We start from the raw sequence: 11,820 nt of genomic DNA on the forward strand, positions 1-11,820 counted from the left end.
CACTAAGAATAAACTTATGAAGTAGGTTTTTAGAAAAAAAAAATATATATATATATATATATATGTATGTATATATATATATATATATATATATGTATATATATATATATATATATATATATATGTATATATATATATATATATATATGTATATATATATATATATATATGTATATATATATATATTATATGAAGTAAAATTAACTTTTTAACACTTGTGTTCAATGTAGTTTCTTGTTTCGAACTTCTTTTTGTAAGTTTAATTTTAACACATATAGACGATGATCAAATATCAATAGTTGTTAAAATAAAAAAAAAATAAAAATAAATAAAAAATAAAAAATCAAGATTTAAACTCTATTCTTCGATTTTTATACTTCAATTCATGATAATAATGTTCTAGCTCAAGATTGACATACATGCTTGGTGTCTTTTTTAGTAGCAAGGGTTTGATTCTCATGGAACTTATTGTTGTAATCCAATTGTACCCGGAAAAAAAAAAAAAAAAAAAAATGTAGGACAGGATAACCTAGGGCATCCCAAATATGCTTGAGTTCCACCGCTAAGATAGTCATCTGACATCGATCTTAGCTTATTTGGATAAATTTGGGCATATGCACATTTCCACAAAACTATCATTTCCTATATAGTATATATGCGTTCGTGTCATACTCACCGGCCACCCCCGTACCCCTATGTAGACACCATGTAATCTATTCCTTTCGTTTCAAATTAATTGACACGAATTTAATGACGTTTTCTAATACATAAATTCAATTACTATATCTCTAAAATATCAAAAAGTAGAAACTGAACAATAGTTTCTTCCTTGTAATAAACCTGAGAACTTGAGAAGATTAAAGTTTAAGTTACAATCATCATGAGAGAGATTAACATCCAAAATGATTAAAAAAAAGTAAAACGAAAAACAAACTCATATTTATCATGTAAAAATCTATTTATACAATCACAACATCAAGTGAACTACTTGCACCAAACTGACTACACCCACTAGAAGATTTGCACTTCCCACTCCTACAATTCGAAGCCAATCTCTTACAACATCCAACCTTAATCGCTCTATCTTTTTTCTCCAATGTCCCTTCCATCTTAGCAGTACAGGTTTTCTTAGCACAGCACCCTTTTTTCACCTCCTCTGCCTTCTCAATACTCGACTGAATCGCCCTTTTGCTTACTGATCTTTGGCACTTAACTTCTCCCTTGACAGTTTTATCACAGCAAGACTTATTCTGAACAACTTTAGTACTCGGCTTCTTGTACTCGTCAGCCCCTCGTAGAATCAGCATGCTGTTGAGTATTACAAGCAGGCATGTACCAACATCGGTCACAACAGCAACTAAGAGCATAGAGTAGCCAGCAATGGCTAATGCAAGGACTAAACCCTTTGTCGAAAATGATATGATCACATTCTCAACGATTTTTGTAGATGCTTTCTTTGATATTCTAATTGCTTCTGGTATCTTCCTGATGTCGTTTGACATCAGAATTACATGCCCTGTCTCCATTGCGAGTGCAGAACCTGATATCCCCATTGATATTCCTATATCAGTTGTTGCTAAAGCGAGTGCATCGTTTATTCCATCTCCTACCATTGCTACTACTCCGTCCTTCTTCAGTTCTTCAATGATTCTAGCCTTGTCTTCTGGTAGTAGCTGCGCGTGAACTATGTCAAGCGCGTCCTCTAGCTGCATACAATTAATTTCATCGTTGAGGAAATACTTGCAATGCAAACACAAAATTAAAATACTGTCTAGATTAACAATATGTTCTTCTGCGTACCTGATATTGCACCTGTTGCGCTGCAGCATGATTATCACCAGTTAGCATAACTGTTCTAATTCCTGATTCCTTTAGCTCTTTGATTGCTTCCATGGCTCCTGACCGAACATTGTCGGATAGAGCAAAGGTTCCAACCAGAGTTGCTCCCATGTATATAAATCCACTCGCTTTCTCTTCCATCTTATGTAACTCATCATTATCATATTCTGAAAATTAGCAGCAGAAAATCTGTGATTAAACAACAGTTCTGTAGATTATAGCTTAATCTAAGTTGTTTCGAGTATAAAAAAAATAAAAAAATCGCGCTCACTTTCTGTACATCCTGCTCTTAGAGATATTCTATAATTCCCAATGTAGATATGTTCACCCTCAATTTTTCCATATACCCCTTCTCCTGGATAGTTTTGGAATTCCTCCACCATTTCAGGAATTGGTTGAATAGAATGTGATGCAGCGTAGTTGACAAGTGCCGCGGCCATTGGATGGCTCGATTTACTCTCAATGCTCGAAATCCTGACAATGTCTAAAGCTATCAGAAATGAATAGAAGAAAGTGAGTACTAGTTGAATGTATAGGGCTAGAAACTAACCAGAAGAGTAATTTCTCGATGCTAACTGTTTCGTGCAGGGACTGAAAGTGTGTGACAGAAAATTCTCCTGTTGTGATTGTCCCGGTTTTATCAAAGGCGACAGTCTTAACTTTAGCAAGAAGCTCAAGGTAATCTCCACCTTTGAAGAGAAGCCCTGCTGTTGCAGCTTTTGAAAGAGCGCAGAAAATTGTGACTGGTGTAGAGATTACTAGTGCACAAGGACAAGCACTCACCAATACAACCAAGGCTAGATGAAACCAGCGCGTTTTATCACTACTTTGTAAAACAATAGGAGTTACAGCAACACCAGCTGATATCAGAACAACAACTGCAAAAAAGCTAAGTAGTAACATTAGTAAGAAAATTGAAAATTCTCTAGCAGTAGATGCAAACCATTGTCGAGCTTAGATTTAATCTGTTACTTACCAGGAATGTACCACTTTGTACAGTTCTCAATAAATGTCTGAATTCTTGCTTTCCTACTCTGAGCTTCTTCTACAAGATTCACCATCCTTGCCACTAAACAATTTTCGGCTAACATTGTTGTTCTTACACCGATATAGCCTAGAGAGATTTCAACAGGCACAAAAGTGAGTTAGTCGAACAATAAATTCATCTGATCTTTTGGTTCATGACAACTGCAAATACTAAGGCTATCTCCAAGTTTAATTCACAGCTAAAAGAACTTTACTTGCATCCAAAAACTGTGTTTCAATTTAAATGATACTAATTAACAAGTGTTGAACTAACCATTTAAATTGATAGTGCCAGCCAAAGCAGTAGAGCCAATTTCTTTGATGACAGGAAAAGATTCACCAGTCAATGCCTTTTCATCCACTTCTGATTTACCCTCCACAACAACTCCATCAATAGGAATAACTTCGCCTGCTTTAACTGCGATTATGGTTCCTAGATTCACACTCGTGACATCAACTTGTTTACCAGAATCAGCCAGTGTTGCTTTCAGGGGCGTCATGCTTGTTAGAGATGACATAACAGACATAGCCTACATAATTACAACACGAATAAATGTATACAACTCATAATCAACAACTTATATATCTCAAAAGGTACGGATGAAAGTTCATATAGGAGAGAAACCATACCTTGTAACTAGCTCTTGACTCGAGCCACTGAGCTATGTTGTACAAGAAGACGATTATAGCTGCATCTGTGTAATCTTGCAGAGCTATTGTTCCTCCAACTGCAAAGTACAAAACAATATTAGCTCAGAAATGGATGTGACTTGAGGTTTTCTTGTCCCAAAACCCGAGTCATTTTAGTGCTACATGATACAAGAAGCAAGAGGTAAAAGATAAGCTAATTACCTGCAATTAGAACAATGACATTAATATTGAGTGTTAGATTTCTGATAGATGCAATGCTTCTCCAAATAATGTTTGGAACTCCAATAAGGACAGCCACAATGGCTAACCATTGCATAGGTTGGTACACATATTTCAACAATGACAACAGAAGCAACACACCACAAGTTATATTCCACTTCCCTGGCCATTTCTTGGTGTAGTTGGCTTCTCCTCGAGGTCGAACACTTGCTTCTAGTCGTGCTTGATTCAATGCTTGTACTGAAACACCCAATAGTCCAATACCGATAAAAGGGAGGAGAAGTGTTAGGAGATGATGATCATTCATTCATACTAGCTAACTACATATTTTGTGAATTGGGACAGATCGAGGGAGTAAGATTATGTTCTATTTGACTTATATATGATACATTAAAGGCCTGTTCACTTCAGCTTAATTTCAGTTCAGTTCAGCTCCAATCAGTTCAGTTTAGTTCAGTTCAGCTTCTAATTTCTCTCTCTCATAAAATATTCATTTCATCTCAGTTCAGCTCCAATTAGTTCAATTCAGTTCAGTTCAGCTCAGCTCCAATCAGCTCAGTTCAGTACATGTGAACAGGCCCTAAGTTTAGACAAAATAATGTGTAACATAACTTATATTCTTATACTATTTACATTTAATATGCGTTTCTAAACTTTATAAGATTAAAACCAGGACAAAGAGAACAAATTTTCACATACTTGGTCTAAGACACCGTACCATTAACACCAAGGAATTGAAAACGGCCATGAAAAAGAGGAAAATCATAATGATATAAGTATATAAGGGGAAGGCTGCACCTAATGATTTGTGTTTTACAATATTAAATATAATACAAAGTACACAGTATAATATATTAAATATATTATGATAACGACCTATGACATATTGACAACAACATTAATTATAAAATACAAACAAGCTCAATTGTTATTTATCTAAAAGAAGCTGACCATAATATAGACTATATAGTATACAAATAAATCCAAAGTTTCACTCTATCTAGTAATTTTTTTAGTCAATATTTTTGTATCGAATCAAATACTGAAAATATTAATATATCTAGTTATCCAATATGAAGTGCATGTATAAATCTAATACATATGACAACAATTGAGGAGAAATGAAATATGAAGTGTATGTAGCGAGGCATTGTCTGAGGCCGTCTCTAGTTAAAAGTTTTAAAAAATGTCCACTAGTGCTACAAAAAGCAACACTAAAATTGAACTTATATGACAAGGAAAAAAAAAAAAAAAAAAAAAACCCATTTGGTCAGAACATTTGACACAAGAGCTACTAATTGGAGTTCATGTCATATAAATTAAATCCAAATATATTGAAATGTGGACTTTTACTCCGTCCAATTAGTAATAAATTTATTTTCTAAACGAAAAATATAGGAAGAATCAAGACTACTTCATTACTTCGGCCCTCTTCTCTTCAAAAAAAAAAAAAAAAGGGAACATTAAGAAAAATCACTTTTATTAGCTAAAACACATTTTCAAAATTCATTCAAATACTTATAATTTATTTATTCGTGGGCTCGTAGCACATCATAGAAATATCAGAAGAATTATTAGAAAAAACTTAATATTATTATCATCATCATAATTAGATGATTAATAATTAAAATTAGCAATCTTTATATATCCTTACAAATGAAAATAAAAAATACATACCAATTTGAGAAGGAGAAATAATGCGAATATCATGGACAACCGTCAAAGTCTTGGTAGGAACAACAACAGAAATGTCCTTGACACCATTTAATGGTTTAACAATTGACTCAATTAATGGAACTTCTGATGAACAACACAATCCCATTATCTCAAAATAGCTTTTCTCCAACTTCACATCTTCTTCTTGTATTGTATGTTCCTGTATTGATTCGCAGGTTCAACAAGTTTCAATCAAGTCGTGACTTATTTAAGCCCCAAATCAATATTTAAAACTCAACAAAATCGTGCACATACATTAACATAGACAAGATTCGATTTTAATTAGTTGTTGTTTAGAAGAAAACGTAAATGTAACTAATATATGAAATAGAAGTAACGTACGTGTTACATTAAAACGGATCACAAATAAACATGACATTTTGATCAATAAATTAAATCAACAAGAGAAAAGTAAGAGATTACTTGTTGTAAATTTGGAGTTTGCTGAAGTTGGGTGCTTGGTATCAAAGGCTGCTCCAGATCATGAGTTGACATGATTTATTGAATACCCCCCCCCCTTTTTTTTTTATTAATTATTGATTTCAATTTTTGATTGTCAATTGAAGGACATGAAGAAACTCTCTCTCTCTCTCTATATATATATATATATGAGTGATTTAAATGTTTCTCCTCTTTCCCTCAAAACATAACATATATAAAAAAAAAAAAAAAAAAAAAAATGTTGGTTGTCTTTGCAAATTGCAAGTTGAAACATAGAAAAATATTTCTACATTATCTGCTTAGGGTTGACCTTTTTTTTTTTTTTTTTTTTTTTTTTTTTGCCTCCTCCTCCTCCTGAGGGTCATACTTACATGGATGGGATACTTGATCCAAATATCATTTCCTCTTAAATAAACTATACTTCCTTGGTTTTTTTAGTCGACATATTTCTATTATCACACTTGTCCACGCATGTTTTTAACTATTAGTATCTCTAATTATCAACATTGTAAAATTATAAAAAGTAGATATTAATAAAATATACATTGAAACGATTCAAACAAGATCCCACATAAATATGTTTTATCGTATTTATAAACCACAGAAGCGAGTCAAAGCGTGTTATGTGAATAGTGTAAAAGTCAAACGGTGTCAACTTAAAAAAAATGGAGGAAGTATATTTTACGGAGTATATTTACTCTTTACATTTTTTTTAAATGCTACACTTTTGTCCTTTATCATTATTCGCGTAATGATTTTAAATTCTCATTCACTGAAGTTAGTAACATAGAAAAAGCAATGTTGGATTAAAGTGTAATACTTGAAAATAGAGGGACATTTTTTTTTTTTTTGGTATAAATATCTTGGTATCATTGTTTATAGCATATCATGATATCTTTGTGGATTAAGATATGATTATATATGATGTCATTCTCTGCAATCGTTAAAGTGTATCTCAATTGTTAATCTTAGTGACATGATTGCGTTAGTCTATAATATTTGATAGATAATACATTAATACATTGATCTATATACTTCCTCTGTTTTTAAATACTTGATATTCTCACGAGCATAAAGGATTCATTTATTTGGTTGGATTATGTTTGCTATTTAAATTAGGGTTTTGATCAACTTGCATACAATTATTTTCCTACTAATTAAGCACCCTCCTTTTATTTAATTAATTGCTTATTGATTATTGTTAGATGGGAGATTGGAGAAGTTCCTATAACTTTAATTGGAAGTAGGGACTATATCATTAGAAGAGCCAAAAAAAATTGTTGGGGAAAAAAAAAAAAAAAAAAAAAAAAAAAAAAAAAAAAAAAAAACAAAACTAATCTTCAAACATCAATTACATATTCTTATTGATTAATTAAGTAACAATTGAGGACTAATTATTTGATGCAAGGGCCTAATATAACATGGTATGTGATAATAACTCCATTACACTTCAATTAATTTAATTCATGTTAATTAAGGGATTGTTCAAGTATTTAATTTACCTTAGTAATAATGGATTTGGGGGTGCTTTCCAAGATAAGCTATGAAGCAAATGAAATCCATGTCTTTACCTAGATGTACATCAATCGATCTGAAACGTTTTAGAAACAAAACATAATCAACAACAACATCAAGAACTCTGAAATTATTAATTTTGAAAAAAAAAAATTATCAAAGAATGAATTTATGCACAGTTTAGGCAAAGATTAAAAAGTATAAATTATATAGTTTTAATTCTTATAAAAAGTTAAGCATTAAAATAAAGCCAAAATGCTCCATATTAGCTCTATCAAATACTAGCTAGCTTAATTAGTACAAGGCTAGGGCTACATCAAAACATAAATATACATATATTGTATCGATAAAAATATAAGTATATTAGCTTACATGAAACTAAAGCTAGGTAAATCTTTCATAACTCATCATATATATAAAATTGATGAGTTTAGATTTTGCCTAAAGATCAACACTCTTTAGCTAGAATGCCAGCATGAAAGTATGTTTAAGCTGCCGGCGCTACATCATCACCATCATCATCGTCGTCATCATCATTCTCATCATGCGGCTTCATCATGGCAAGGATGCTGAACTTAGGCTGATCATCACCATAGATTGTACCGAAGGTAGACATATTTTTAGATAAAAATAAAATATGAGTACCAAAATATAATTGATATTATAAAATAATGATATATGTAGTTGATGATGAATTATATTTTTTTCATGCATCTTATATTTATAATACAAGAAAGAATAATAGTTATTGGAAAATCTAGCAAGAGTCTTTTTAGTGATGTCGTTGTAAAATGAGATATTGTTTCAACTTTATTAAGATTTGAGTATGTGATGCAAAATGTAACAAGGTGGAAAAATTAGGGCACATAAAAACATACGTGGCAATAACTTTATTGTCAAGTGGCACGTGGGCCAGAGGCATTGGTGAGCTTATGTTAGGAGCCTGTTATGCACGAAACACACGTGCTAGCAACAGTCCATGCACACTCCCATGCAACTTTGTTACGTGTTTTTCATGAGGATTTGGCTAGTCAACTTCTTTCAAACTAGTTTCAACTTTTGGTCACCACACTTTGTTTCTTTAGTCCTTTTTCTTTTGGTGGTTTTTTTGTTCGTAAACGTATACTAATCTTTAATACGAGCCTCTCAAAATCTTTGTTAGTCATTTAACCTCTAATTCACTCACTAACACAAATTAAACATAAATTCAAAATTATTAATTGTGATTTGATTAGGGGTGAATGTGATGCAAGAGAAAAGGAATAGAGTGAATCAAGGATTTACTGGGAGAGAAAAGAAATTTTTAAGGTTGATTAGATAACGAAGAATTAACATATGTTGTGAATATAAGGTTCGTAAAAATTTGAAGGTTTATGATGAAAAACCAATGAATTAAATATCTTATTTTTTTTGTCATAAAAAGAAGCTTGAAATTATATTCAATTCGTTCTTGTCAGCTACATAGAAAACACAATCGTTATTCAAGTTTAGTGTACTAAACTTAGTGTACAAATCTATCTATTACATATTACAAAATACGAACCTAAAATGATACTTGACAGCATTGTATTGAGTATTTTCCCACCAAAAGTATTTGCTTTAAAATAATAAAAATAATAATAATAAATAAATAAATAAATTCTTACCATAATGAAAGATCATTGTATCTAAATAATGAGTTTGCTTTACATAAAATCTAAACTAAACTTTCTGTAAAATATTAAATTGTTCATTATAACTATTATACTTCGTATGTGGCTATTTTTTTTATTATACAACAAAATTATACTTCATACTTTTGAACATTTGATCGACATGAAAGATTTGCTTTACATAAAATCTAAACTAAACTTTCTAATAATTGGTGTCGAGTCCTAATTTATAATTTCGTTGTATTATAATAACTCCGTATTAAACAATCATGCATCTATTTCACAGAAATCAATGTTGTACTTCACTGTAAAATTTAGTAAAATCCGTGCATTTCACTGAAATTTAACTAGTTTAAGTCTAATGATGAATACAATAACTAACAAATTAAAGTATATAAACTAATCTCTGAGCTTCAACCCTAAGGTTAAGATTTTGGTTGAATTGGTCTATAACATGGTATCATAACCAATGTAGCATAAAGTTGATATTGAATGTTGATATGCAAAGTTTAACTGCAGGTCGGGCACAACAATTTAACTAAGCAATTGTAATGTTCACCATTTGGTTTTATGATGCTAGTTTTTCTCTTTTCTTTCAATTCATAGATAAGTTAATTGACTTTTATACTTGCTTGAGCTTGCAAGTTATGGAAAACCAGTAAACCACAACTCAGATTAATTACAATATACGTAGTAACTAGTACATATTTTTTTACAACACATTACACAAGTATGCTAAAAGTATGGTTACTAATCTTCTACTTCGTATGTCATAGAAATTGTATTAAGGCCTTGAATCATACTTTCTGTTGTTTCTGATATCTGGAGAAAAAAAAAGGATTTTGTTATCAGGACCTACAATAAAACCCAGATTTTGAAAAACTACCTCATAAAAATATATTGTAAGAAATTACCTAATAAGCATGTACTCTCTCCGTTTTTTTTAAATGCATCACTTTGATTTTTTCATTATTCACAAATCATGGTTGACTTAATTTTTTCACCTCTATAAAATAAATACTCCTTCCGTCCCCAAATGATAGTTCCTTATGAGAAAATTTTAGTCCCAAAATTATCACCCCATTTGCTTTTTCAATTCCAACAACCATTAATATTAATTTTTTACCAAAATTTCCTCCAATTTGCAATAATATTTGTGCAAATTTAACTTTTCCATATGTAAATTTTGTTTTTTCATGTACTTTTATTACTTTCTCTCTCTACTTTTTTGCATACCCAATGTCAATTTACTTTTTCAATATACTTTTACTATTCTTATTTGTGTTTATTAATTTCCGTGAAAAATGCCCATAAGGGACTATGACTATCAATAGGGGACGGAGGGAGTAAATGTTATTATATAACATATCATTAGATTCATCATAATGTCTAGTTTCATAATATAATTTTGTTATAATTTTTGTTAATTAACAATTAAAGATATTGATGGTAAAAGTTGCATCTCGGCAAATGTGCCGGTCAAACTAATGCAAATAAAAAATAAAAACAGAGGGAGTAAAAGGTTAAATGTTGTAAAATACTATACTACCTCTGTCGGGTTTTCCACCATTTACCTAATTTTCCAACATTAACCCACCTCAAAACACCCTCGAAACCAATATATTACTCGTAGATTAAATTAGATTGGATTAGGAAAAATTGTCAAGAATAATACGACCTTTCACCGGTCTTCCAAAAATAAAACGACCTTTTGATTATTCCGGAATAAAACGACTTTTGACACACATCTTTTTTAAATAGAATGAATAACTGGTAACCTGTTTTATAGGTTGAGCCAGCCACGTGTCCTATTGTGATTGTTTAGGGGATTTTATTTTAATTTATACATTTTTATTTTCAATAAAATGATTTTTATTTTTAAAAAACTTAACTAAAATAAAAGAGAAATTAAAACTTCCTGCCAACTGCTTTGCCTCCTCCTCATTCTCCGGTTCTCACCTTCCCCATGTCAGCTGCCACCAATATCTCTCCCTACTGTGCCGCTATCACCTGCCACCTCCATCTTGCCTGCAAGTCCACCCAACTCCCTTTATCTCCTGCTTCTCGCAGCTCCCCAAAATCCTCGCGTTTCCCCGCAAAACCGATACGATGGGTGTTTCAAAATAGTGGTGGTAGAAAGGTTTTGAAGGGGAAGTAAGTGTGGTTTGGGCTGGTGGTGGAGGGATGGGGTGGGAGTTTCGATCGGCAGGGCTGGTGAGGGTAAGGTTAGGTTTGTCAAAGTTGTGAAGGGTGGGGGTGAAGGACGATGGTTGATGCGGGTATAATGGAGGGTGGGGGTTGGGATCGGATTTTAGTCGGGGGTGGATTTCGGTCGGGATGATAAGGTTGGTAGGGATGGTGGTGGAGGGTGGGGGTGAGGACTAGTGGTGGCTGGGCGGTGGTGGGGTGGGGCTTGTGGTGGCTGGACAGTAATGGGGTAGGGGCTTTTGGTTTTTGTTTTTTTATAAATAAAAAAATCAATTATTTATGATAAAATAGTTTTTTAAAAATTGACCAATCACCTTATGACACATGGCACCATTAACCTATTAAATAGGTTACCAACCGGTTCTGTTCTATTTTGAGCAGATCTATGTCAAAGGTCATTTTATTCCATAATAATCAAAAGGTCGTTTTATTTATAGAAGACCGGTGATAGGTCATATTATTATTGACAATTTTTCCATTAGATTATGCATACATATGTTAACATGCATTATCCAATAAGACATGTACATTTAGAAGATTTTGAAAAGTTTAT

The 11,820-nt window shown here is 32.0% G+C and overlaps 1 protein-coding gene across 1 annotated transcript; it reads right to left on the reverse strand.

Annotated features, from left to right (window-relative positions):
- Nucleotides 1-709: 709 nt before the first annotated feature.
- On the reverse strand, nucleotides 710-8,173 carry LOC145586479 (putative inactive cadmium/zinc-transporting ATPase HMA3). Its single transcript, XM_081643321.1, has 11 exons — nucleotides 7,780-8,173; nucleotides 7,395-7,483; nucleotides 5,413-5,611; nucleotides 3,718-3,975; nucleotides 3,496-3,593; nucleotides 3,140-3,395; nucleotides 2,816-2,953; nucleotides 2,390-2,717; nucleotides 2,111-2,313; nucleotides 1,801-2,006; nucleotides 710-1,706 (listed from the first exon to the last, which is right to left on the reverse strand). The coding sequence occupies exons 3-11, from the start codon at nucleotides 5,555-5,557 to the stop codon at nucleotides 960-962; spliced, it is 2,379 nt and encodes a 792-aa protein (XP_081499447.1). The 5' UTR covers nucleotides 5,558-5,611; nucleotides 7,395-7,483; nucleotides 7,780-8,173; the 3' UTR covers nucleotides 710-959.
- Nucleotides 8,174-11,820: the final 3,647 nt, after the last annotated feature.

This window comes from Chenopodium album, chromosome 16 (genome assembly GCF_948465745.1).
Source record: "Chenopodium album chromosome 16, dcCheAlbu1.1, whole genome shotgun sequence".
NCBI classification, from domain to species: Eukaryota; Viridiplantae; Streptophyta; class Magnoliopsida; order Caryophyllales; family Amaranthaceae; genus Chenopodium; species Chenopodium album.

Excerpts from the sequence above, each read along its gene's own strand:
- LOC145586479 (XM_081643321.1), bottom strand. The coding sequence starts at position 5,557 with ATGGGATTGTGTTGTTCATCAGAAGTTCCATTAATTGAGTCAATTGTT. Across the intron at positions 3,594-3,717 it reads TGTCATTGTTCTAATTGCAG|TTGGAGGAACAATAGCTCTG; the intron begins GTAATTAGCTTA and ends TGTACTTTGCAG. Across the intron at positions 2,007-2,110 it reads AAGAGCAGGATGTACAGAAA|AATATGATAATGATGAGTTA; the intron begins GTGAGCGCGATT and ends GCTAATTTTCAG.